Genomic DNA, 26,199 nt, shown 5'->3' on the forward strand with positions numbered 1-26,199 from the left:
TCCGGGCTGCAGGACGTCCCTCCCTCTCCTCCGCTCGGGGGGGCGTGTGTGGAGGGGGGTGGAGAAGCCCGACCCACCCCTCCAGTTTCGGTCTCTTCCTCCCCCTAACCCCCCAGCCCCAAGGCTTTCCCCCCTCTTTTTTAAGAGGGAGGGAGATGCCGGACAGACACCGCCCCCCACTCTCGTCCCACCCCTCGAACCCAGCTCCCGCCTCCTTTCCCTCCTCCACTCCCCCCAGCAGATTTCCTCCTCTCCTCTCTACTTCTCTCCCGCATCCCCCCTCCCGTACCACCCCCACCCCGGCTCATTTACATCCCGGAGCCGCTGGCCCAGCCCTGCCCCGCCCCGCCCGGGCCCGAACTAAAGCGACGTGTCCTTGTCCCCCGTGGGCAGCCCGAGCCCGCTGGCCCCGAGCACCTGTCCCGGCCGAGCACCTGTTCCAGGCCCGCTTCTCTGACCTGCAGGTAAACAGGCAGGGGCGGGGGCCGCGCGCAGTCACCCGGGGCTGGGACCGCTAACCTGACGGGAGGGTCGAGGTGGAGGATGGGAGGCTGGAGTGCTCTGGTCTCCACAGTTGGGGAGGGGGGCGCGGGAGAAGCGACACCGTGAGACTGGTGCCTTCTGAGTTAGCGGGGGGCCTCTGCCACTTCTCCCTCCCCGTCCTGATTCCTTCTCCCCGCTGCCGACCCCGGCGGGGCGCTTGCAAAGGCTCCCACTCCCATCCCCCGACTCACCGCGGCGGGTCACGGAGGGACCATCCAGTCCCCTCTCGCTAAAAGCCGTCCGGGAGGTCTCGCTCCTGCCTCCTTTAGGGAAAGAAGGGCTGCGTGGGGTGGGGGCGAGAGGACATCTTGACAGGTGTCTTGGTCTGGTCCGGAGGGGGGCTGCACAAGAGCTGCCGGGCCAACCGAGCCTCCTCTCCCTTGTAACTTCTGCCCCCTAATGTCTAAAACCCTCGTGGCTGTTGTCCGAGCTCCTGGTGCTGTGGCCTTCCTCTGGCGTGTCTATGAGGAGTGGGGCTTAAAGGTGGGAGCGGGCGCTTGGCACGTGCTTTCGCGAGGGCCGCGGGGAAATGGGAGGATGTGTCCGGGCTGCCCAGGGATTTAAGGACTTCTCTTCGAGGTTAGCCGTCAGGGGATTTCAGACGGGAACTTCAGGGGTGAATGTCCAGGTTTAAAGAAAGTGAGACATATGTAATTATATCAGATCGCTTGCTGGATTGGGGAAGGGGAAGGAGAGAGGGGAAAAGGAAGAGAGAGGGGAAGAAGTTGGGGACTCAAAATCTTACAAAAAGTGAATGTGGAAAGTTGTCTACGTGACCGTAATTACTTAAGGAAAAATAAAACACTCTTATTTTTTAAAAGTGAGAACTCAGGGCATCTTGTCTTGGGGAGAGCAAAAAGGTGAAAGTCACTCAGAACCCAAAAATGTCTTGTGGAGCAAGACAGGGAACCCTGCTGATCTCATTGAATAAATCTCAAAAATTGCCAAATTCTATCACTTTATTAAGTACTTTTATTATTAATAAGTATATTTATTAAGTACTTAAATTATGTATAGCCGCTGTGCTAAGCACTTGATTGACAAAGAGAAAGCAGTAACCTCACAGTCACTGTGTCAGAGAACATATTATTAGCACAATCACAATAAATACAAAGTAGAGGATACCTAGGAGAAAAGGCCTTAAAAATGAAAGAGCTCAGTTATGGCTTCTCTGTATCTTTCTAATGGTGTTGCATGCTCCTTGACAACCCTGGTCACAAGTGTGTGACACTGTGGACTGTCTGTGTTGTACTGTTACAACCCATTCATGATTGGTGCCCAAAGATTTTTAAAAAGCCCTTTTATTTTTAGGAGGAAAAAAAAAATTGGAGATAAGCCTCGGTTGTCATTTCCCATCTTCTACTGAAATATGAAGACCAAAAACAAACCCACAAAGCGCAAGATTTTGGCGGACAAAGAGACATTTCATGGTGAGCCAACATCCAGTAAACAGGACCTGGAGAAATGTTTGAGGAGCAGGGACAGGCGGAAGGGGGAGAAGGCTGAGGGCAGCAAGGTAGGGCCTGCCAGGAAGAAGTCATCCTCAGGCAGCCGGGAAAGCAATTTGCGGAGGCTGGAGAGTAACGAAAGGGAGAGGCAGAGGATGCACAAACTCAACAATGCCTTCCAAGCTTTGCGAGAAGTCATTCCCCACGTCAGAGCGGAGAAGAAACTCTCCAAAATTGAGACCCTCACTCTGGCCAAAAACTATATCAAATGTCTGACCTCCACCATCCTCAACATGTCCAATGGTTGTCTCCCTCCTCTGGAAGGGGAAGGATCTGCTCACAACTCCAAATTCTACCAGCACTATCAGCAGCAGCGAGAAGAGGATAATGAAGACCACCTAAAGAAATACTCCACCCAGATCCACAGCTTTCGGGAGGGGAGCTAGAGGGACCGAGTCCCTCTGGACCAACATCATGACACCTACAGGCAAGGAGTAATGGACTCTGAAAAGGAGTAACTTCGAGTCACCCAATTTTTATTATCTGTTACATTTTGGCTAACATCTCAAATTTTCATGCACAGACTACTGGACAATATATATTTTTTTCCCCATACAGAAATAGTAGTTCATCTTCCTTCTAAAAAATAGCCAGTTCCTGTGAAAAACTTGAACTGAAAGCCCCTTGCTCAATCACAGTCCCCAGAGGGCATTTTCCACCCCTCAGCCTCAGGCACTGTGTGACTCTCAACTCTGGATACCTGAGTGTACTCAGACAGGTGTCCAAGGCCTGATTCTTGTATTATCCATTTGAAATGTGCCCCGAGGGGTAGGAAATGGAAACAGAATTGACTCATCTGGAGCCTGTAGTGACCCAGGTGGTGCTTTATTCCTATTTTGACCTTTGTAAGGGAAACATTTCTGACCCTCTCTTGTGTGACAAATAACCTTGTAGGAGATTGTTTTTTGTAAATATTGTCAACAGAAATCAAAACCTCGGTCTAACCTTTTTGCGGTGGATTCCTTTTGTTTTGGTCAGGAACCGTGATGTATCTGACTTATGTAGGGAACTCCACTAAATGCAAATGGCAACTCTATAATTCAATACCTTATAGTGTTAGTGACTTGACCACAGTCACACAGTTAATATGCCAGAGGTAAGAAATGAACCCATCTTCTCTCTAACCACAATGCCATGCTGACAACTTCAATCAAATATCATTCTATGACTAAGTGTTGGAAGGGACTTTCATAATTATTGAATTTACTTCTCTCATTTTGCAGATAAGGAAACTTGAGCTTAGTCCAAATAAAGTGCTCACTTATCAAAAGTGTGTTGGGGCCGGGCTATAGTTAGTTTTTTGCTTCTGGTCTGTGATGGAATAGAAATCCTGTACAACTGCAGAGCGGGAGTTCTTAACCATTTTAATATCATGGATCCCTTTGGCTGTCTGATGAGGCTCATGAACTCTTTCTTAGAAGAATGTTTTTAAATAAAAGAAGGAAATGCTAAATTTTAGTTAAAAGGTAGGGAAAATAAAGCAACCCTCCTCCTCCCCCCCAAGCAAGTTCACAGACCTCCCTAAAATCTATCTACAGGCCCTTTTAGGGCCTTTGAGCACCAGGTTAAAAAACACTTATTCTAGAGGGAGTTTTGCTAAGAAAGTGGGTTTTATATCTTTTTTTTCCCTCCTTTTTATGATTTTCTAAAAGACTCTTGGAAGAAGAAAGATGGAACCAAATCCTACAAGTTTGTGGAACATTGTTGGTGAGATCTGTACAGAAATTCTTGCAATTCATGAACTAGACACAAAAATCATGGGACAGTCAGTGCCTTGGAAAGGAGTTTCTGTATTGGGTACAAAAAGTATACTTTATACAAAATTGAGGAGAAAATGCCTGGGCACTAGGCTGCTCTAAGTGTTAATATGCAGACTTTAAATGCCTTCTTTTTCATGTGGAAGAAAAACATGTTGCTTTTCTTCGTGCAGAAATTCTGGCTTTCCTTTGGAGTCAGATTGCCCTGTTCTTCCAGACTCAGAGTTTTGCCAAGCTCCATTCTGCTCTCTTTTCTGGTTGGGATGAACTCTATCAACAATTCTTCGAATAGTTGTTTGTGCTCATTGTGCATTGTTCCAGGTGAGGGATGATGGGGGAAGCTGCACACTTCCCCCATGTACAGCTGCCCACTTCCCTTGACACCCCCACCTCTCCTGTGAGTGTCTAGTTAGGCAGTCAGGTAGGAGGGGACGTGGTCCTTTTGTTCTCTTGGCTCCTGTAGAGACCCTGGTGAGCTGCTCAGGTGCTGAGAACTAAGCCGTACGAGGATCATTTCTTAGATACATTTCCTTGTGTTTCATAGCAGAGGGAGGTGGTGAACTTCGAGACAGGAGGGATGGCATAGGGTGCTTTTGCTTCATGAAAACAATAGTATTTCTTACATGAGAGAATAATGTAAGACTGTGTTTTCTGCTTGGTAGATTTCACAAATACTATATGCTTATGGGAATTCTTAGTATAATTCTCTTTGGAATGATAGTGTTTCTCCTCCAAAGATTCTCAGAAGAATTGTCAAGCTAATATAGTGTCCATGAGCATGAGGGGAGCTGTGTTAAAATGTTATTTAATTGCATTATAGTACGATTATATAATAGGATTGTGGCCACTGAGCTCTATGCAATCATCAGGGAAATATGCTGGTTGCTGGCTAACATTGAAAACTTAAAACCAAACTCTAGATCTGTTTTTTGGGGGCAGCTAGGCAGTTTTGAATTCAGAAAGACCCAAGTTCAATTCTGGCCTCAGACACTTACTAGTTGTGTGACCCTGGGCAAACCACTTAACCCTGTTTGCCTCAGTTTTCTCATCTGTAAAGTGAGCTGGAGAAAGAAATGGCAAACCGCTCTAGTATCTTTGCCAAGAAAACCCCAAATGGGGTCCCAAAATTGCATAAGAGTGAAACAATTGAACAATAAAAGATGTTTTATGATACTGTGATTAGAGATGTAGTGTTTTTCATAGGAGGCTAGAGACACAATCTCTTTCTGGTCCCCTACTAAAAGCATTATTTTCAGTGTCTTAATGATAGAAACTAATAGCTACTTGATCGTGAGCAAATCATAACCTCTTAGCCTCAGACAACTCTCTCTTCAAGAGTTATAGAGATCTTCCTCCCACATCATACTTCAAATCACAGGTCCAGGGTGGATTGACTCATTTTCAAGAAACTCTGCTTTGTCTAGTGACAAATTATGCCCTGTTTGAACACCCAGTAGGAATTTTGTGACTAATTCTAGTCAACATCTTATTGGCTGTCTACCAGACCATGCTTTATAATTTCCCTTTTTTTCCCCACTGGCCTGGTTTGGGGGAGCAAAACTTAACAAAGTGAAGGAGGCTTTGAGTCTGGGGGAGCCTCAGAGAGAGGTGAGTGAACCTGAGGCAAGTCCCAGCCTCTGAATCCCAGTTGGCCTAGTGTAAATGAACTTCAAAGTGCTTTCCTAGACATAACCCTATGAAGTGGTTAGTTAGGCAACTCTTGTTGAACCTGTCTTTCAGATGCCTAGAGAAGTTCAATGATTTGTCTTTGATCACACAGCTGAGATCTGAGGCAGGATTCAAATCCTGGTCTCTGGATCCCAAGGCTACCGGGCAGTGCCCTATAATGCTGCTTTCTCTCACCTGGGGCAATAAGACTTTCTACCTCATGGGGTCATTGCAAAGAAAGCCCTTTAGGGAAAGAAGTTACATTAGAAGTCAATGAGTTCCATAACCTCATTTTACCAAGGAGGAAACGGAGAGACCCAGAAATATTGACTTGTCCAAGATGAATGTGTAACTTTATAGATAGAATCTGGGCTAAAGATTTTTTTTAAGATGTTTCTTCATTTATGTAGTATTTTAGAAGAAGAAAATGAGTTTAACTCTCAGCACATCTTCATTTTAATTTCCTAATCACACACACACACACACACACACACACACACACACACACACACACACACACACACACACACGATGTCCCAAAAAATCTTAGGGGAATCATAAGACTAAGGGTGAGAGAGGCTTACATCAGAGTAAATCCATCCATCCATCAATCAGTCAGTGTTTACTAAGTGCTGTTTGTTAAGTGCCTGCTAGAGCCTGGTGATAAAAATATTTAAGTATGAAACCATTTTTTGCAAGTAATTTCCACTTTGACAGGGATGAAAGCAAAGAATAATGCAAGTACATACAGAATAAATATAAAGAGTTGTTTGAGAAAAATGGCACAAGGAGTTAGAAGGGTCAGAAAAGGATTCTCTGAAGGACAAATTCTTGGTGGGGAGGGAGAGTGCATTCCAGGCATGAAGGCCAATCCTGGATGACCATGCAAAGTTGAAGGGACAGAAGATGAAGTGACAAGGTCAGGCTTGGTTGGACTGTAGAGCACAGGCGGGGAATTAATGTAAAGTGTGTCCAGAGAAATGGGTTAGAGCAAAGTTGGGAAGGGTTTCAAAGGCTGACAGAGCAGTTTATATTTTAATCTATAGGCAATAGGAAGCTACCGAAGTTTGTGGGTAGGTGGATAACATGGTCAGATTGCCACTAAAAATAGGCTAGGAATAGACACTTGTGACTAGAATTTTAATTTCTTATCTAAGTACTTAGTTGTATTATTATATGTTAACATAATTTTCCATAAACTACAAAACAAAATTTTTTTTTAAATTCTGAGGAAAATGAGACATGATTCATTCAAAATATTCATCTCTTCCACTCCATTTTTCCCACTTAAGAAGTCCCTCAGGAGAGATAGAGGCCCTGGGATCTTTCTGTGCTAGGCTCCTATTTTTGATACAATTTCATGTACTGTTTATACAAATAGGAAAATGATGGCGGAATGAGTCAGTCTCGCTGCTGCTCTGGAGTACAGGATACCCCATTGGGAGAGGGTTTCCAAGAGTGAAGATTTCCCTAGGGTGCCAGTCAGTCTTTCCAGACTCACCTGGCAAGGCTGGGCCCAGCAGTGAGAGGCAGCTGCTGTTGTTCTAACTAGCTTTTTTGGACTCGGTCATTCTTAGGGCAAATAGAGGCATTATGAAATATCAAAGGGCTTGGCAAGCAGCCCTGTTTACATAAAAAAGGCATGAAACAGCAGTGTCCGGCACCCCAAGGTACAGATAATGACTCCGAGTTTGAGTCTTAACTTTGCTGATCAAATACTGGTTACAGGGACTTGCTGTAACAGTCCTCCTTGCCCCAGCCATATCTCTTACAAAGCCAAGTCTGAATTGGGATCTGACTCTAATGTTTTCCTGATTCCAGCACTACCCTCTAAACCACATTACCCCATCACATGAGGCATGAGAATTCACCTCTTTCTGCCCATCTTCCAAATGGGAACAATAATGCATGTTCTGTCCACCTCCCGGGGGGAATTGCAAGTCCCAAGTGAGTTTGAGTGGATGTGAAAGCACTTTGAAAATCCTTAAGCATATCGCACAAACGTAAGGTAGATAATAGAGTTCTTTGTCCTTATAGAAATAAAGAAGTGCCAGAGTTCCTCCCCTCTCCAGTGTTTTGAATTTCTGTAGGTGGGCCTTGGATGAAAGATGAGATTTCTTCCAGATGTACTGGAGTTTCCTTCCTTTGCATCTTAGGCGTGGTTTCCCCAAAAATAACATCAGCAAACCTGCTGTTGTGGAGCTCTGGTCAGACTTTGACAGGATTTTGTGTGAACGGTTCTAACAAGGGTTGGAACGCCCAAAGTGAACTCCTTTTCTGGTCACCAGGCCCACCGTGCGGGCCCACCAAGGACACCCTCCAAGGTGGGTGCTTCCAGGTGTGTTTCCAGCACAAGAACTTTGAAATCCAATACTGAAACCCAAAGGCCTAATGGAAGTGGGAAGTACTGCTTAGATAAGTAAATTCTGTATTGGATTGGATGCAATAAATTCAACTACATTTGCTTACAGTCACTCATATGCTGTATCTTGATGCAAATATCCCCTGGAAAAACAAGATGACAGGTTGCTTCCCCATTTTAACTCTTCAGGTCCTTTCTAATGGGATTAATTAATTACTTAATCTAATGGGACTCCCTTGATTTTCAGAGAGCAGCACATATCTAAAAGCAGCCAATGCTTTTTGAATTTTTGTTCCATGAGCAAAATTTGATATTTTCTTTGTCCATCATCCTTCAATTTGGGGGAAAAAAATACCAAAAATAAATAAATAAATAATAAGTAAATTAAAAAACCCTTGTAGCAAATATGCAGTCAAGAAAAACAAATTCCTCAACACCACTGGAAGCCATTTCTCCTTGTAAGGCAAAAGAGACTAAAGGATGTCTTCAATCCTCATGAAATATGTTCAATGCTTATGTATGCAAGTTGAAGGGTGACTTCCACCTGACAATACAAGTCATTCAGGATATCTTTCTTAGGCCATCGACTAACTTATCTGGATAATTACTGAGTCTTTAAGACATTGCAAAAAAGACATGACTTTTAATCCAATAAATATGAAATGACATGGGTTTAACCCCACTCAGACTGGAAGTATAAATGAGATAAGGGTGGGGTCCTGACAATAATTCGCTAGGTGGTTTCAATCTTTGACTTTCTATTCCCTCTCCCCAGAATTCAGAACTGAATACTGATTTCTTAGGCAGACACACTAGAAAAACAATCCTCCAAGCCTCTTTGGTATGGTGGGGGAACAGGATCCCTTTGCCTCAGAATTGGAAGGACCTTCAAAAGCTACTTAGTACAACTGATGGAGAATATCTTCTCCAACCTATCTGACAAGGGATCATCCAGTCTGTGCTTCAAAACCTTGGGAAATGGGAACCCGCAACCCGTTCATTTTGAGATAACTCTGTTAGGAGGCCTAACATATCTGAATCTGCTTCTGCAACTTTTCCCTATTGATGTTCTGTCTTCTGGGACCAAGCAGAGTAAGTCTGATTCTTCTTTCATACGACAATCCCCTTCAAACATGATTTTCTTTTCTTTTTTTAAGTAATAGCTTTTTATTTTTCCAAAATACACGCAAAAAAAATTTTCAGCATTCACCCTTGCAAAACTTTGTGGTTCAATTTTTTCTCCTCTCCCCACTTCCTCCCTCCCTAGGCAGCAAGTAATCCAATATAGTTTAACATACAATTTTTCTAAACATACATATTTCCACATTTATCATGCTGCACAAGAAAAACATGCTCTTTTCTTAAGCTGAGTATTTCCAATTCCTTTAACTTGTGTAGACACAAAAATCTTGTTTTTAAGGCACAGTTTGTATGTTGGGATTGCAAATGTTTTCTGAAGCTAACTTTTAGAGGCACAAAATCCCTCAATCACCACCTCTTTCTTATGCATAGATAACTGGTCTTTGGGCAAGTGGTATAATTAGTTCATACAGATTTACAGCATGAATAGATATTTTCTAAATGGTATATACCCATTTTCTCTGATGCTAAAGCTACAAGCTTTTTTATACAAATAAGTAGCTATAAAATTAGAAGAAACCATCTGAAATCAAACTGGAAAATCTCTCTAGCAAAAACATTGTATCCCATGAGCAATTTCTTTTCAGAAAAAAATCTGACATAATAGCATAAACACAGAAAAAGGTAGTTTCTCAATCATTTTAATGCTCTCCCTAGTGCACAAATATGCAGGGGCCCTCTATACTTTATATAATAGTATGTATTAAGAAAGTGGCCTTGATGAACAAAATAAAATGCACAACTATTTTATTCTGGAATATATTTTATTGACTCAAAGAATCCTGGAAATTTGAGAGAATTTGGTACTGTTGAACATGTAAACATTCTATTCTCAAAAGGGAAAAGAACAAGTTTACCTTTTGAGTGAGTGCAGAATTAAAACTCCTAAAGGAGTTTGTTTTGAGAACAAATAGAAATTGATAGCATAACCTGCAAATAATTTTTAGGAAAATACAGAACATAATGCCCATTTACAAGGAAATCTTGAAATGCAACATGTAAACAAGATAGGAAATAGATCCACTATAAGTAAACAAGCTTCTCTCTTTTTTCCTTTTTTCTACGCAAACCATCTTGAACAATTTTCCATTTGGGACATTCAAACTGTACATCTTGGTGTCAAAAATGGCAGAAGATACAATACATGCAAAAAAAAAAAAAAAAAAAGACATTCACTTTAGGACTTCAAATCTGATTCACAGATGAAGTCACAAAGCAATTTTTCATTCAAAATTCTGTTCATGTGTAATAAAACACAATACAAGGAATATAATTAAACATAATGCCTGTCCTCTCTCCTAACAACAGAAGAAAACAGATTAAAATTAAAAGGAGGTTGATTCTGGGTAAAGCTAATTATAAATCAGCTTCTATTTAATCTTAAAATAATCAGAGAATAGGCATTTGTTTTTGATTCACAGCACATGCAAAGGTCTCCAATTTGGAAAGACAAACTAGAGAAAATTTCACCAACAGGATGTAAATCTGGCAATAAAATGACAGAAGAATAATCCATCATTACCCTTGGGTAAAACAAATCAAAACCAAGGGCAATTTAATAAACTGATTTCACTGATTCATCAGTTTAACAAAGTGCATTCTGATTCAGCTGATGGGATGGGAGCAGTGGTTTTTTGGGGTGGATCAGCAAGCCTTATCTCATAAAGACAGTTCACTGAGGAAGGTAAAAATAAGTATTATTGAATGCTCACAGGGGGAGGAGCAGAGAAAAACTCCCCTCTCCCCCAAGATACTTAATCCTAAAATTTACAGTCTTCCTTCCTTGGCTTTAGTGTTATTTGGTTAAATTAATAAAAATTAAAGACTACTTAGGATAATGTCAATTCAAGTTTTTTGAACAAACAACAATTTTCTACAGCATATCTTTCTTTCTAATCTAATGTCACATCAAATTCTTTCTAAACATGGCAGCACGTTCCTTTGCAATACAAGTAAACAGCAACAAAATAAGGAAAATTCAGTAGTATTATGTCTACATACAGACATGGCAAAATTAAGTCCACCTTAAAAAAAAAAAACAAAAAAAACCAACCACTTCATGAACTGGTTGCTGTTGGATTAAATCTGTTTTTAAATCCTACTTTATATGGAGATACATCCAAGTGACAGAGAAAGAACAAGGGAAAAGAAAAATGAAATTGAGACACTGCTGCCAGCTGGCCATTGCCTCTAACCTCACAAGTTTCCTGACCTCCTTCCCCACTGAATCCAGCATCAGGCTCTAAAGAGTCCTGGGGATATGAGCAGGAACCACACGAGGCTCCTGCATTCTGCGGGAGAAGAGGAGTAGCTCAAGGAGGGACTCTGGAGACCCCAGTCCAGAAGTGATTCAGCCAGACCAGGGACAAGGGGCCCTATCAGTCCTCCTTTGGGGAAGGAGTCCTTCGAAACCCTCTCCTCTGGCCAAAGGCTGTCAGGGTTGGGGTCTGCCTCCCTTCTGCCACCAGCAACAGCATAGGCTCCAAGACAGGGCCCGGTTCCTCCTTGTGGTGACGGTCAAGCATATAGAGGGAACAAAGGAGCCATCTCCCATGAAGAGGACTCAGCCAGAACAGAGAGGCACACGGAGGGCACTCCGAGGCAGCGAAGGTAAGATTAATGACATTTACCAGATCTGAGACCAAAGTGCAATGACACAAAAATTCACATTTCGGAGGTGGTGGGACGGCCTCTGAAATAGCCACCTCCCTCCAACCTTGAACAGGATCTATGCCTCCATCCTCTCCCTGCACAAAGTGTAAAATTCCAATACAAGAATAAAATAAATCTAACTGTAAAAGGCTCACATAGCAAATCTAGACCCTACAAAACCCGCCTTGGCTCCCAGGTCCCTGCAGCGGGCGAAGGCAGCCTTGGCTCCTTAGCAGGTCACAGCGCTGCCATTCACCTCCGGTATTGCATTCATGACTAGCATGGTCTTGTTAAATAAACTGCTCTCTCCACTCCCATCTCCCTCTTCCAGGTCCGTGGTCCTAGAGAAATTGTCCTCCCCTGGCTCCTGGGGCACACTCTTTGGGGCTTTGGTGGTATTGGCCCGGACTGAAAGGTGGTCCCATCCTCCCTGCAAGAAGAGGAGAAAACATAATGAGGGGCCAGGACAGCCGGGCTACTCACTCAGGGACAAAGAACCCATGTCAAGAAAGCAAATAAGAATGTTGGTTTTGCTCACTTTGTTACCAGTGTACTTCCCCTCCATCCCCCCCAACTAGGGGTGAGTTTCTAGGTAGGGGCAGGGGTGAGAAAAGCCAGTAAAAATTAAGGAATCTCAGGTTGTCAATCTGTACTAGGATTAAGGTACAGAATAAGACCTATTTTAAAAATATTTCTTTTTATTAATTATAACCATTTATTTTCTCTTCCTTTCATCACCTCTCCTGTAGTGGGGGACAAACAAAATCCTTATAACAAATATGGCATTATTTCACACCTACTGTAATCCCTGTTACCAAAGAGGCTAAGGTTGGTGGATTGTTTGAGCTCAGGAGCTCGGAGTTCAACACCAATACAATGAGCCCCTGGGAGCTGAGAGTATCTAGGCTGAGTTGGCTGAAATCAGTCACGGGTGGGATAAGGCATTGGGTGGCCCAGTCTCAAAAAACTCAAATAAATCTAAAACAGTAACAACAACAACAAATATATACAACAAAACAGAATAAATTCCCACTTTTTTTTCATTTTGGACAGCAAAGTTGTGGATTTTTTTTACTTGCCCATGCTTCTTTGTTTTGTGTGTGTGTGTGTGTGTGTGTGTGTGTGTGTGTGTGTGTGTGTGTGTGTGTGTGTGTTTTGTTTTTTGAGGAGAGGGGATTTGGAGCTAAAATAGGTAAGATGAAAAAAAGGGGAAAAGAGAGGATCACTGAGATGTTTTGTTAGAACAAACAAAAGAGAAGACAAGGAAGTTCAAAAGAAAACAGCCATATAAGACAGCTTTGAAAGTAATATTAAATTTACTACAGGTCTTTAAAAGTAAGTTGTTTGTAAACAGTTTTTTTCCAGTTCTACCATGTATTTAGAATGAAAAAAAAATTTATCCAGTTAGAACAGAAAGACAAGATATATTAGAGGAGAAAGTCTTTTTTATCAAACATTTCTAACAAAAATCTGAAATCCAAAACATGTAAGGAACTAACAGAAATCCATGAAAGAGAATAATTTTCCATCAGATGAGTGGTCAAAAGATCTAAACAATTTCCAAAAGGACTACAAGTTCCTGATAACCATGTGAAAAAATGCTCCAAATCTGAATAATAAAGGCAAATTAAAACAAATATCAGATGTCACTTGACTCATTTATCAAATTGACAAAGATGAAAAATATAAATAATGGAAGGATTGTAGAAGTCAAGCTCACTCATCTACTCTTCATAATATTGAGATAATTGATCTGACTACTGTGTAAAACAATGTAAAAAAAGTTATTCTTTGACCCTGTGCATAATCCCATTTCTGTGGACACATCTCCATATATCAGAGAGTATCTACCTGCCATGATATGCCTCTGAGCTCCCAATAATAAAAACAAAGCTCCCATATACACCCAAATATTCATAACAACATAATTCTTAATAGCAAAAAGTCAAAAACAAATCATGTGCTCAATGAATGGGGAATAGTTGAACAAAGTATGATAAATGATCATAATGGAATATCACAGTGTCATAAAGAATGACAATTAGGGAGAACTGAGAGAAACTTGTAAAGATGTATAAAGTTGTGCAGAGAGAAAAAAATAGAAACAAAATAATTATACACAATGATTACAATAAAATCAATATAGACACCAAATGAGGCACTATAAATCATGTATCTCAGCTGAAATCGCTCTCTTCAAAGCTACCAACAATCTCTTAATTGACAAATTTGAGGGTTTTTTCTATGTTGTAATTCCTCTAGACTTATCTGCTGCATTAGATGCTATTAACCATCCTCTCCTCTGAACACTCTTCTCTGAGGTTTCTTTACACTACGCTTTCTTGGTAATTGGTTAATAGTGGTTCCATGTGAATAAGGTTAAAAGATATTTCTTTACTATTAAAACTTGAAAGTTATATGAATTCTCAATCAAAATCAGCAAATTATGTGGTGATACTTAGCCTTTCAAGGAAATTATTCTGCAGTTAATTTTTTTAAAAAAGAGAAAAAATTTTCAGAGAGAAAAGAATATATGCATATATGAATCTGAAGTCTCTATTAATTATGTACAGCCTGATTTTTTTAAAAGTATAATTAAATTCTTTATGTTGTTTTCAAAGCTGTCCAAATTTGCAACTCTGAGATACCACTACACACCTGTCAGATTGGCTAAGATGACAGGAACAAATAATGATGAATGTTGGAGGGGCTGTGGGAAAACTGGGACACTGATGCATTGTTGGTGGAGTTGTGAAAGAATCCAACCATTCTGGAGAGCAATCTGGAATTATGCCCAAAAAGTTATCAAACTGTGTATACCCTTTGACCCAGCAGTGCTACTACTGGGCTTATATCCCAAAGAAATACTAAAGAGGGGAAAGGGACCTGTATGTGCCAAAATGTTTGTGGCAGCCCTTTTTGTAGTGGATAGAAACTGGAAAATGAATGGATGTCCATCAATTGGAGAATGGTTGGGTAGATTATGGTATATGAATGTTATGGAATATTATTGTTCTATAAGAAATGACCAACAGGAGGAATACAGAGAGGCTTGGAGAGACTTACATCAACTGATGCTGAGTGAAATGAGCAGAACTAGGAGATCATTATACACTTCAACAATGATACTATATGAGGATGTATTCTGATGGAAGTGGATATCTTCAACATAGAGAAGAGCTAATCCAATTCCAATTGAATGATGGACAGAATCAGTTACATCCAGAAAAGGAACACTGGGAAATGAGTGTAAACTGTGAGCATTTTTTTTGTTTTTCTTCCCAGATTATTTTTACCTTCCGAATCCAATTCTTCCTTTGCAACAACAACAACAACAACAACAACAACAACAACAACAAAATTCGGTTCTGCACATATATATTGTACCTAGGATATACTATAAAATATTTAATATGTATGGGAATGCCTGCCATCTAGGGGAGGGGGTGGAGGGAAGGAGGGGAAAAATTCGGAACAAAGGGGAGTACAAGGGATAATGTAAAAAAAAAAAAAAAACCTATGTACTGTCAAAAAAAAAAAAGTTATAATTATAAAATTAATTAAAAAAAAAAAAAAAAAAAGAGTGGGGGGAAAAAAAAAGCTGCCCAAGTTTGTCCTTATTTCCTCTGAACTTCTTTCTATTTTCTTTTGTTCATTTTTTTAAATGCCTCAAAGACTTCTTTTCTTGGGCAATACTATTTACATTGATTCTCCAGTTCTCTCTCTGGACGCAGATGGCACTTTACATCCACAGTTATTGGAAGTACCTTAGATTACTGATTCACTGAGAAGAACCAAGTCTTTTCATAATTGATAACTGCACAATTTTGCTGTTACTGTGTATAATGTATTCCTGGTTCTATCTGCTTTGCTCAGCATCAGTTCATATAAATCTTTCTAGGCCTTTAGAAAATCACTTTTTTTCGTTTTTTATAGAACAATAATATTCCACTACTTTCATATACCATAATTTATTCAGTCATTACCCAATTGATGGAAATCTGCTCACTTTCTAATTCTTTGCCACCACAAAAAGAGCTGCTACAAACATTACTGCACATATAGGTTCCTTCCTTTATGGAATACAGACCCATAGAGACACATCTGGATCAAAAGGTATGCCCAGATTGATAGCTCTTTGGGTATAATTCTACATTGCCCTACAGAATGGCTGGATCATTTCACAACTCCACTAACAATGTATTAGTGTCCCAATTTTTCTTGGGCAATATTATTGATATAACATCTTTTCCCCAATTAAAAAAAGGAGAATTAAAAATTTTTGTAATAAATATTCACACACACACAAAAGCCATTCCACATATTCTCCTAGCATTTAAGAATGCTAAAACTAGAGGGTACTCAGAAGTCACCCTGGCCCAGCTCATTGCCTTCAGGTAAGATATAAACTTCTGGGAATGATGAATCTCTAATTCCTGGTCTTCTTACTGACTTTATTCCTATAGTACTAGGATTTTTTGGCCCAAATTTCTTCTATTTTAATTTAAATCTATTTCTGCTTTGAGAATCTCTATAGAAATAGAAGATAATAATCATCAATAAAACTTTGTTATTAATGTTTTTTTCTTTAGGCTAACTAACTCAGTTCTCATGAAATAACAGGGATTTCTGAGCCCAGATTAAGGTTTAAACAGAGACATGTGGAAGTGAGATGGTTTGTCCAGAGGCAAAGTTACAATGAGGACGACTACAAAATAATTTCAGATTCTCTTGAAAAGAAGTGAAGAACTCTTCACTCTTCACTTCTTCCTACTCCATACCAGGTACAGAAAGCAAATTATTAAATAGTACGGATTACTATGCCTGGCCAGGCCACACATGACTTCAAACTCATCAGATTTTAAGACTGAGGGGAACAGGTGTGAACATGGGTCTTTGTGGTCATAGGGTAAAGTTGCCACCCAAGTGTCTTAGGAGAGAGACTGGGAAGGGTCCCAGACAGGTGGTTCCCAAGTTCCAATTTCTAAGAGGTGTCTTCAGAGGTATCCCTTTTGCCCCCTCCCACCTCTCTCTGTTTTGCCAAGGTTTTAGCTGGGAAGGTGGCACCTGGTAACCAGAATGTCCTCCTCCCTTCTTCACCAGAGTAAGTGTGGTAAGTAAACATTTTAGAGGGTAACTCAGTTTTTTTTATCTCTGCCAGTGCTAAGGGAAAATGTGTTATCATAAACAAAGCTTTGCCCTCGAAATGCTGGAAAAGCCAAACACACTAATTCCACATGGTAGAATTCTACAGCAAGGTACACAAATGTACTATGTCTGACAACAATACTGGACAGGCTGGGCCCCATCCTCTGCAGGGACACTGCTTTACCCTCTCCCCAATCTTAACCCCAAAAGAGGGCTTTCACACTCACCCCAATGCCATAATCCCATCCTTGCCCTTTTGGCTCCCGGGGCTGCACTCCTGTTCTGTGACACACAGTCCCGCAGCTCAGGCTGTGGCTTCCTTGAACTTTATTGGCAATGACCCAGACCTGAAATGGAAGAGTGAATGAAATCCCAGGAAGTTCTATTTCACTAAGTCAGTACCTCTATTGGAAAATCCTAGGCAAGAGTGGAATATCCTGAGGAGTGTTTTATGCAGAATAAAAAAAGACAGAAGAAAGAGACATAGATTAACTAGAAATAAAGGAAATTATGACAGTTCAGAGGGCCTATCCTGGCTGCTGAGATAAAGGAGTAGAGGTCACAAGCATGCAAAAGAGATTCAAATTCTCTGGGTTCAGCTTTTACCTTTCTCTAACACACACACCAGGAGAAATACCTATTTGAAAGGCTTTTAATGACCTTACATCAGGGAAAACATTTGCCAACCTGGTCCAGTGGGCCGACAGAAACTTTGCGGACGTTGTTAGAGACGTGGTCCCAGCTGGATCCTTGTGGGTAGCTGGGGGTGATTCCTTGTCGGAACCACAAGTTACCTAGAGAGAATAAGTAAGCAGTTAGTATAAAGAATGAGCTATTTATAAATGGCTCTGCCCTTTATCACCTGAACAATCAGAAGCCAAATCCAGACCCACTGAGGCCACATATGACTAAGAAATCCCTTCTTCCAGCTTTATGCTGGAAGCCAACAGGCTATAACTGACAATCAAAAGAGATTTATAAAAATAAAACATTAGGCTTCCTTTTGGGGGGACCCATAATCCCCCAGCTGAAAGCACAAGAGCCAATTGTGGGCCTTCATCAGCACAAAAGTTTTAACCTGCTGTTTGTCCAAACTGGGCAGCTGGATGGCCCTCTGAAGCTCAGAGCTCAAGTGATCTATCAGCTTTCACCTCTTCCCAGTATCAGGGATGCCAGGCATGTGCCAATTCACTTGACCGAGTGTGATTACCTTTATCTTACAGGTAAAGAAACAAAGGCACAAAGAAATTAAGTGATCTGTTGAAGGTCAAACAACTTCTAAAAACAGATGCCCAACTGAGATTCATATCTATTAAATTCTAGTCTACCATACACTGTGCCAGCAAGTATTTCACTGGGCTAGCGGCAGAAGTTAGTCCTCCTTTTGACAGGCTGAACTAGAATTAATTCTGGATCCATTATTCTAGTACATACAATAAAGCAAAAACATCATAATCTCAGTTCATACAGAGATGATAGACTAGAGGGAAAACTTTTGCTTTCAACTCTCCTACCCAGAAACCCAACTAACCCTGATTGCAAGTTAAACCATCATGAAATCTAAATCGGGCTCCTCTTGCTCCTTCTTTCCACTGTTATTTAGCACAATTCTGCTTTATTTCCCTTGAGATTCTAGACCTTTTATTCTTCCAAATTAGGTTTATTGCTTTGCAACCCTTGGTAATTTGGCCAATGTTTTGCCAATGTTTAGTTTTATGGCCTTTTGGGCATGGTTTTAGGGGGAAATTCTTAATTAAATAAGGTATATAATAAGATACAAAAAGTAAAGATAATTTTAACTGCATAAGCTTAAGATAAAAGTCTTCTGCAAGAATACTCAAGGCAAGGAGCAGTGGATAGAGCACCAGCCCTAAAATCAGGAGGACCTGAGTTAAAATCTGGCTTCACACACTTCCTAGCTGTGTGACCCTGGGTAAGTCACTTAATCCCAATTGCCTCAGGGAAAAAAAATACTTAAGGCAAATAGAAGTAAAATGAGTAAAGATCTGACTCCAAAATATAGCATACAAAATGTATAGGGAATTGACACTCACATACCAAAAGTCATTCCTTAATAAAGTACAAGGAATATGAACAGTTCTCTACCATATTATTCACAAATTACAAATGACCACATGTTCCAAAAAACTAATAAAAAATGCAAATGAAACAACACTGGGGGGGGGTGTCACATTTTACTCCGTGCAAATTGGCAAAGATGAAAAAAATATGCTAACAGTCCATTTTTTTTGGGCTGTGGGAAGATAGTCACATTATTGGTGAATTCTACAGTGATCCAAATGATTTCTAATTTATGCAGGAAAAGTCTAAAATTGTCTATACTTGTAACGTGCTGTTGTCTCCAGAAGCTGCCGATCGCTCTCTGGGAGGAGATCTGCTGTGTCAACTCAAATCTCTCGGACAGATTCTTTTTCCTGTAGAGAGCCGTTGTCTCCAGACAGTTGCCTTTAACTCTTGTCCAGAGAAGTTACTTCCCTTCCTGCAGAGAGCCCGTCAAGTCTGGTCTAGAGCAGAGACTCCCTATCTCTGGAGTGCTGCCCTCTTTTATCCTCCCAGAGAATGGGCGTGGGATAATGCAAGGGCTTCTGGGAAAAATTACTTCAACCAATGAACTTGCTCCTCCTAAGCATGCAAGCTCTTCCCCAGAAATTCACAAGTAAAACTCCCAGTAAAGTAGAGAACTGTCAAGTACTGATTTAGCACTTAGTAAGAACCTAATATCTCATTATCTCAACAGCACTCAGTAAGAACCTAACATATACTTTTAACCCAACAACCCCAATTTCAAGTATTTAACTCAAAAAAGTCAAAGAAAGGAAAAGGTTCAATATGCATAAAAATACTCAACAGCATTTTTTGTGGTGCAAAAGAATTAGAAACAAAGCAGATGTCCACTGATTACTTAAAGTTAAAAACATTAAAAAAAAACAAAAAACAAAAAAAAAACTATGTCTCCCTATTTAAACAAGCTGAAAGTGCAAGAGCTATTTAGGGGCCCTACTACTAGTAGTAGTTCCACTACTAACTGGCATGGGAAATTTGACTATTCCTACTTTCTTCCCCTGTCCAAGTAAGCCAGGGGATTACTACACCCCAGACCAGCAGTCTCTTACTGATGCTGGACTTAAAAGAATGGACAGCACATTCAGAAATATGTATTTCCTATTGCTCATAATTCCCAAGCTCAAAAAATTTCTCTTTTCCATTGTACTATACTACAGGAAGTAAGAACCACAAAGAGGAATAATATACACAATGACTACAACAATGAAAATGAAAAGATCACTAAGAGTAAGCTAAACTTTGAATAATGGGGGAGGGGAAGACAATCTCAGGGAAGAGATAACAAACATATCTTTTTCCCAAAACAAAGAAGTGGGGAACTATTAGAACAGAACACAGGGTGTTCCAAAAGCCTTAGTACTATTTTAGCTTATAAAGTTTAAAGCTGCCTTAAAACTTTTGGGACAATTTGTATTGTTTACATTGTCAAAGATAAGTCTCTTAACTGTTTTTCTTTGTACAAGGGATGGTTGTTGAAGGTGGAATGGAAAATGACTATGATAAAAAGACAAAAGATTTCAATAAAATGTATTTTTTCCTCATTTACGTTGATCTTGAAGATCTACCACTGTACAGAAGAGAGCATACTAATATTTGTCATTTAGTGATATCTTGCCAATAAATAAGTCTTTTTAAAAATTTTCTTTTAGGACCACATTTTAATCAGTAACCTGATCCCTTTGTGATCTCTGAAGAAAAGTGCTGTGGAACACTCACAAAATCTGAAGAGTAACTAAGCAACACAAATTCAGCAACACAGGAATTATAATGTAATTATGACTGCCTATTAGAAAAAGCTTGCTAGTTAGAGTCTAATAAAAGTTTCAGAATCACAATTTCTGAAAAGCCACTAAAGAATTATTTTTTGTCTTCTCAGCAATACAATGATCTAAGACAATTCCAAAAAGAGTCATGATGGAAAATGTTATCCACATCCGGAGAAAGAACTATAGAGAATGAAAGCAGATTAAAGCATACTTTTTTGGGGTTTTTCTTTCTTGTGGTCTTTCTTATTTGTTTTGATTCTTTTCTGATTCTCCTTTCACAACATGACTTGTGAAAGGGGATAGAGGGAGAAAAAAAATTGGAAACCAAATCTTATAAAAGCAAATGTTGAAAACTTAAAAAAAAAATTTTAATATAGAAAAAATTGTTTTTTCCAATATTTATAGAAGCTCTTTTCATGCTAAGAATTAGAAATTAAGGAAATGCTCACCAATGGCTAAACAAGCTATCATATATGATTTTGATGGAATATTATACTATGACAAGCAGTTTAATTTCAGGAAAGCATGAAAAGACTTACTTGAGTTGATGCAAAGTAAAGTGAACAAAACCAGATCATACACAGTAACAGCATTATCATATGATGAATTAATTGTAAATGATTTAGGTATTCTCAGTAATACAATAATCCAAGACAGTCTTAAAGGATTCATGTTTAAGGGGGTTATCCATGTCCAAAGAACTGATATTATCTTGGATACGACTGAAGCATACTATTTCTCTCTTTTTCTTTCTTTTATTTTGCTTAAATCTTCTTGTATAAAATGATTAATATGGAAATGTTTTATATGATTGAATATGTATAACCTATATATTGGTTTGCTTGCTGTATCAGGGAGAGAAGAAGGAGGGATAGAACTCGATAGTCAAAACTTTATTTTTTAAATATGTAAGTAGAAACAAGAGAACACAGTATACAGCAATAACAAGATTATACAATGATCAACTCTGATAGATGTGGTTCTTTTCAACAGGGAGATGATTCAGACCAGTTCTAATAGATTGATGATGGAAACAGTCATCTGCGCTCAGAGAGAGGACTGTGGGGACTGAGTATGAATCACAACATAGTATTTTCAGTTTTTTAGTGACAAAAAAACAACATATTTGCTTGCTTTATGTTTCTTTTTGTTTTCCTTTTTGATCTGATTTTTCCTGTATAGCTGATAATTGTGTAAATATGTATAGAAGAACTACACAACTTTAACAAACATATCTGATCATTTGCCATCTAAGGGAAGGGGTGGGAGGAAGAAGGGGAGAATAAAATGTGAAAAACAAGGTTTTGCAAGGATGAATATTGAAAACCATGCATATTTTTGAAAATGAAAAGCTTTACAAATAAGTAAATATGTGGAGATGTGTTTTAACATGTAATTGGGGAGATGATTTTTTAAAATTTTAAATCATTTGTTTAAAAAAAATTTTAATTATTTTTCCAACAATTTTGCAGATAATAATAGCACACATTTGAAGAACATTTTAAACTTTTTCAAAGCACTTTTGCATCTAATTTCTGATCTGATTCTATAAGATAGATGAGGCAGATGGTAGTATTCCCATTTAGAAAATTAAGGCCTCGATTTCCTTACCTGTTAAATGGGAATAATAGCACTTGAGTGATTTACTTACTCAAGTCATCGACTTGTATGGGCAAAGCAAATCTAGTATTTCAGCCTCCTAATTCAAAGTCTGCATCTTTTTCACAAAAGATTGTCTTCTCAAATGCCTGTCACATTTTGGTGAAATGTAACAATTAAAGTGAATCAAAAACAACTTACCATTTTCATCTAATGCATACACTGATGTCTGTCCCACTGACACCTGTTTTAACTTCTGTTTTGGAGGAGAAGGGATGTGGTACCAACAATCACCTAAAACCAGAAACTTGTATTATAAACTGCAGTTGAGAAATAACACAACAGAACAGATACATGGCTCTTCTACCCCATTTTCATCTCCATATAATATTCCTAATAATTACTAATTACTAAGAAGGTAGCCTTGTCAGAGTGCAGCATGCCTTAAAGCTGTCTTCTTGTCTTTGACCTCAGAAAAAAACAGAAAGGGGGGGTGGGGTACAAATTAGGTATTAATTCCAGGATCTGGGCTTTTCTTCCGAGTCGATTTCTGTCCCTAGACAGAAATCTATTTAAACTGCTCTCTCAGGTCCCAGGGAGTCCCTCCTTCTTTGTCTTAGACTTATTCTCCTAGCTCATGATGGCTTGTACTGGCTTCTATCTAATACTGGTTTTTTCTAGTTCTTCCCTTATTTCTCTGATTATTTCTGTCTCCAGTCTCCTTCATTAGGTCTTTTTCCTCTTCCCTAATAAAGGCCGGTATATAGGTCTTCCCTTAATCCTCTTGTGTTCTTTCTCAGTAATTCCATTCACTCATCCATGATTTCAGCTTTGTAGGACACCCAAATCTCCAGCTCCAGTTATATATTCTTTCCTTAACTCTAGACCTGCATTACTTGCACTTCAATGTTTCAAATACTGAAGACATCATCTTTCTCTAATCTGTTCTTCTTCCTTACTTCCCTATTTCTATTAGTGATATCAATTTGATTCAGTCAGCATTTATTGGGAACCTACAAAATAACGGAGCATGCTGAATGATAAGATAAAAACAAGCAATGATAGAGTCCCTACTCTCAAGGACCTTAGAGTCTAACTGGGAAGATACAGGATGTACACGTGTAAGTACGCCATAAGGAAGGGCCAAGCAGAGAGCAAGACAGTGCTTTATTGTTATGATTGGATGGGAAGCCTGGAAGTAGCCGAGGATCATTCAACAAGCTTTTACTAAGCTCCTCTTGTAGACCAGGCACTGGGCTAGGTGCAGGGGACACAAAAACATAAGCAGTCACTCTTCAAGAATCTCTGGGAGAGGGAAAAGTCTGAGAACAAAAATCTAATGGCTCAGGGCTTCAGGGAGATCGTTGCAAGAGCAGGATAACGAGAAGCACTGATGGCTGAGACAGATGGGACTAAGACTACAAGGAGAGGTAGGAGAGTGCTGAGTGACGGTGGGTAAACAAGAAAGCTGGAATTTGTTAGCACAGGACAAGGGAAATAATTCTAAGGAGAAAGAAGTTTACAGAATAAAGAAGCCTCACAGTTACAACCAGAATTTTCCTTCATCACCTCTCAATGTCCAAGCAGTCTCCAGACTTCATCAGGTTCGCTCTCACAACATCCCTCAGCCTCAACTGCACTGCAGTCACCAAAGGCCCTCATCACTTCTTTGGTCTCCTTCTTTCAGCCACTCCTTTCTCATCCTCCACATGGCTGCCATTCCTAAAGTCCAGGTCTGACCCCAGTATTCCTCAGCTCAAGAAGCTTTGGGCAGCTCCCCATTGCTTTTATGTTTGACGTTGAAAGTTCTTCATAATTTGGTGCCAGTTCATCTCTCCAATAAAATTAGAAATGATTGCCCACAGAACACCCCATGCTCCAGCCTACATCTCTCCCCTTTGTGCCTTTGCCCTCAGGATCCCTAACTGCTGTTCTTCCTCCTTATCTCTTCCTCTTGGATTCTCAAGTTTCCTTCAAGAACCAGTTCACAAGTCTGTCATGATTCCTCCAGTTGGAGAGAATAATGCTGTCTCCAGCTCCTGTGTATTTATTCTGTATATATCCTACTTTTGTTTATCTACAAACATGGCACATCTGTCTAGTAGAATATAAGTCAGAAATTTTCAATTTTTATCTTTATACAATTAGGGCCTTATAAAAACCTTGCACATAGCAGGTGATTAATAAAACTTAATGCCTGACTGACTACTAACTGAATGTCAGTGTGATGATGGCTTTTAAGGATCTTATCTCCCAGATGGTACCCTCTCTTATCCTTGAATCCTCAGAGGAAGATTATTGTTACTTCTTCCTACTTCCTGGATATCCAATGAGTCACTAATGCCTTTTAGATTTTCTCTTTACAATACTATCCACTTTCTGTCACTACTTCAGTTGAGGCCCTCATTACCTCTGGAAGACCGCAACAGATTACCAACACACCTCCAATCTCTCCACTAGCATTCTATTCTACACATACTTATGCGGAATAAAGTCTTTTTAACAGATAGTGGATCATACCATTTTTCTCTTTAAATCCTTTAAGTGTCTTTCAATTGCCTCCCAATTTGCCTCCCAAACTAGCAAGACAGCCCGACTGTAGAGGGCTGGGCCAAGATCCACCATACTTTGGCTCCCAATGACATGTCCAGTCCCAGTATGACCCTGTGGTGATCTCCACCTCTCCCCTGCCCCCACCGTAATGCAAGGTAAGCTAGTTTTTCTTTAAAAGGTATTGAAAATATTGTCAAGACTTGAAGGGCTCAGGGGATTAAAGGCTCAGGCCACTGACAGCGCCTTCTGGTCACCTCAGTACAAAAACAGCTGAGAGGAAGCTCTGACGCTTGGCTGCTAGAGCATGATGAGCAGCTCACCCAGGGGAGCTCCGACCAGCTTAGTCTCTGGGTGTCATCAGTGCGTAACCTTGTTAAATGAAACCTTGTTTCATTCCAATATAAAATATAAGTTCCAGGGAACTGGCCTGACTCAAGCCCAACCCACAACAGGCCCTTATATCCCCAACACTCCAGCCAAACTGAACAATTTGCATTCTCTGAAAACCCCTCACCCCAGGCTGCATTTGTGCCTTTTCTCTCTTGCTGCCTATCCCCAAAATGCCCATGCCCACCAACAAGGCCTCCTGCCACACGGCTTTGAAAGCCCAGCTTAAAAGCCCCTTCTTGCCCCAGGAAAAGTCTCCGGGACACCCCCAGCTAGAAGTCTTTCCTCTGAGATCATGCACAGCTTTGGCTCTCTCTCACACATGAAGCACATTGTGCTGTGAGGTATATGTAGTTATGGAGAAGTGCTGTTTTGCTACTTGAGGGGAGGCGTTGCCTCCTTTTCACCCTCGGACCCTCCTTTGGTGTCCTACCACACACTGCCTCATTCATGGTGACTCTTGGTAAAACATTTACTGAATGAACAATCGCTCTATGACGAGTCACTATGCTCAAAACTGCTCCCTCTTTACCTTACAAAAAACCTCAAATGAAATACAGCACTGCGAACCAGGGACTGGGCTAACAGCCATCTGGGGTGGTCTATGACTGCTTTCTTTGGGGGCAGTCAAAGCAAGATACTGAATCAGACAGTATCAGGATATAACCACTAAAAGTGTGCTAAGTTTGGAAGCAATTTTTCAGATGAAACCTCTTTAAAATTAGGTAGTGAGCAAAAGGATTTCCTTAGGTTGAAACAGAATCACTTCCAAGAGGTTTTCTGAGCCTTTCACAATGTCTGTGTAATGGTAGCACGCCTACCATGTGGTGAGGAGGAAAAAACAAGAGGAGAGTGCTCAGGGCATTAGCTAGACTTACCGGCAGGCTGCTTGGGGGACACGGACCCCCTGTAGAATGCTGAGCCGTCTCTAGCCACGGCCCAGACCTGGTAAAAAGCCCCGACAGAGACTGAAATAAAAGGCTGATCTGTGCCCACGTGCAGCCATGATGAGCCCTGGGTAAGAGAAAGTA

General features: G+C 40.3%; 2 protein-coding genes across 5 annotated transcripts in view; one reads left to right on the forward strand and one right to left on the reverse strand.

Moving 5' to 3' along the window:
- The first annotated feature begins 246 nt into the window (after positions 1-246).
- Positions 247-4,981, forward strand: BHLHA15 (basic helix-loop-helix family member a15). Its single transcript, XM_074281078.1, has 2 exons — positions 247-464; positions 1,855-4,981. Exon 2 carries the CDS (start codon positions 1,913-1,915, stop codon positions 2,435-2,437), a length of 525 nt encoding a protein of 174 aa, XP_074137179.1. The 5' UTR covers positions 247-464; positions 1,855-1,912; the 3' UTR covers positions 2,438-4,981.
- Positions 4,982-9,723: 4,742 nt separating this feature from the next.
- Positions 9,724-26,199, reverse strand: part of TECPR1 (tectonin beta-propeller repeat containing 1) — a 66,821-nt gene continuing 50,345 nt past the window's right edge. For all 4 annotated transcript variants that reach the window (XM_074281074.1, XM_074281075.1, XM_074281076.1 and 1 more), the window contains 5 exons: positions 26,047-26,182; positions 22,430-22,522; positions 17,466-17,572; positions 17,006-17,125; positions 9,724-12,060 (listed from right to left, as the gene is read on the reverse strand). In XM_074281074.1, the coding sequence (XP_074137175.1) occupies positions 11,860-12,060; positions 17,006-17,125; positions 17,466-17,572; positions 22,430-22,522; positions 26,047-26,182 (657 nt within the window). In that variant the 3' untranslated portion in view covers positions 9,724-11,859. The remainder of the gene's footprint in view (positions 12,061-17,005; positions 17,126-17,465; positions 17,573-22,429; positions 22,523-26,046; positions 26,183-26,199) is intronic.

This window comes from Sminthopsis crassicaudata, chromosome 1 (genome assembly GCF_048593235.1).
Source record: "Sminthopsis crassicaudata isolate SCR6 chromosome 1, ASM4859323v1, whole genome shotgun sequence".
Lineage (NCBI taxonomy): Eukaryota > Metazoa > Chordata > Mammalia > Dasyuromorphia > Dasyuridae > Sminthopsis > Sminthopsis crassicaudata.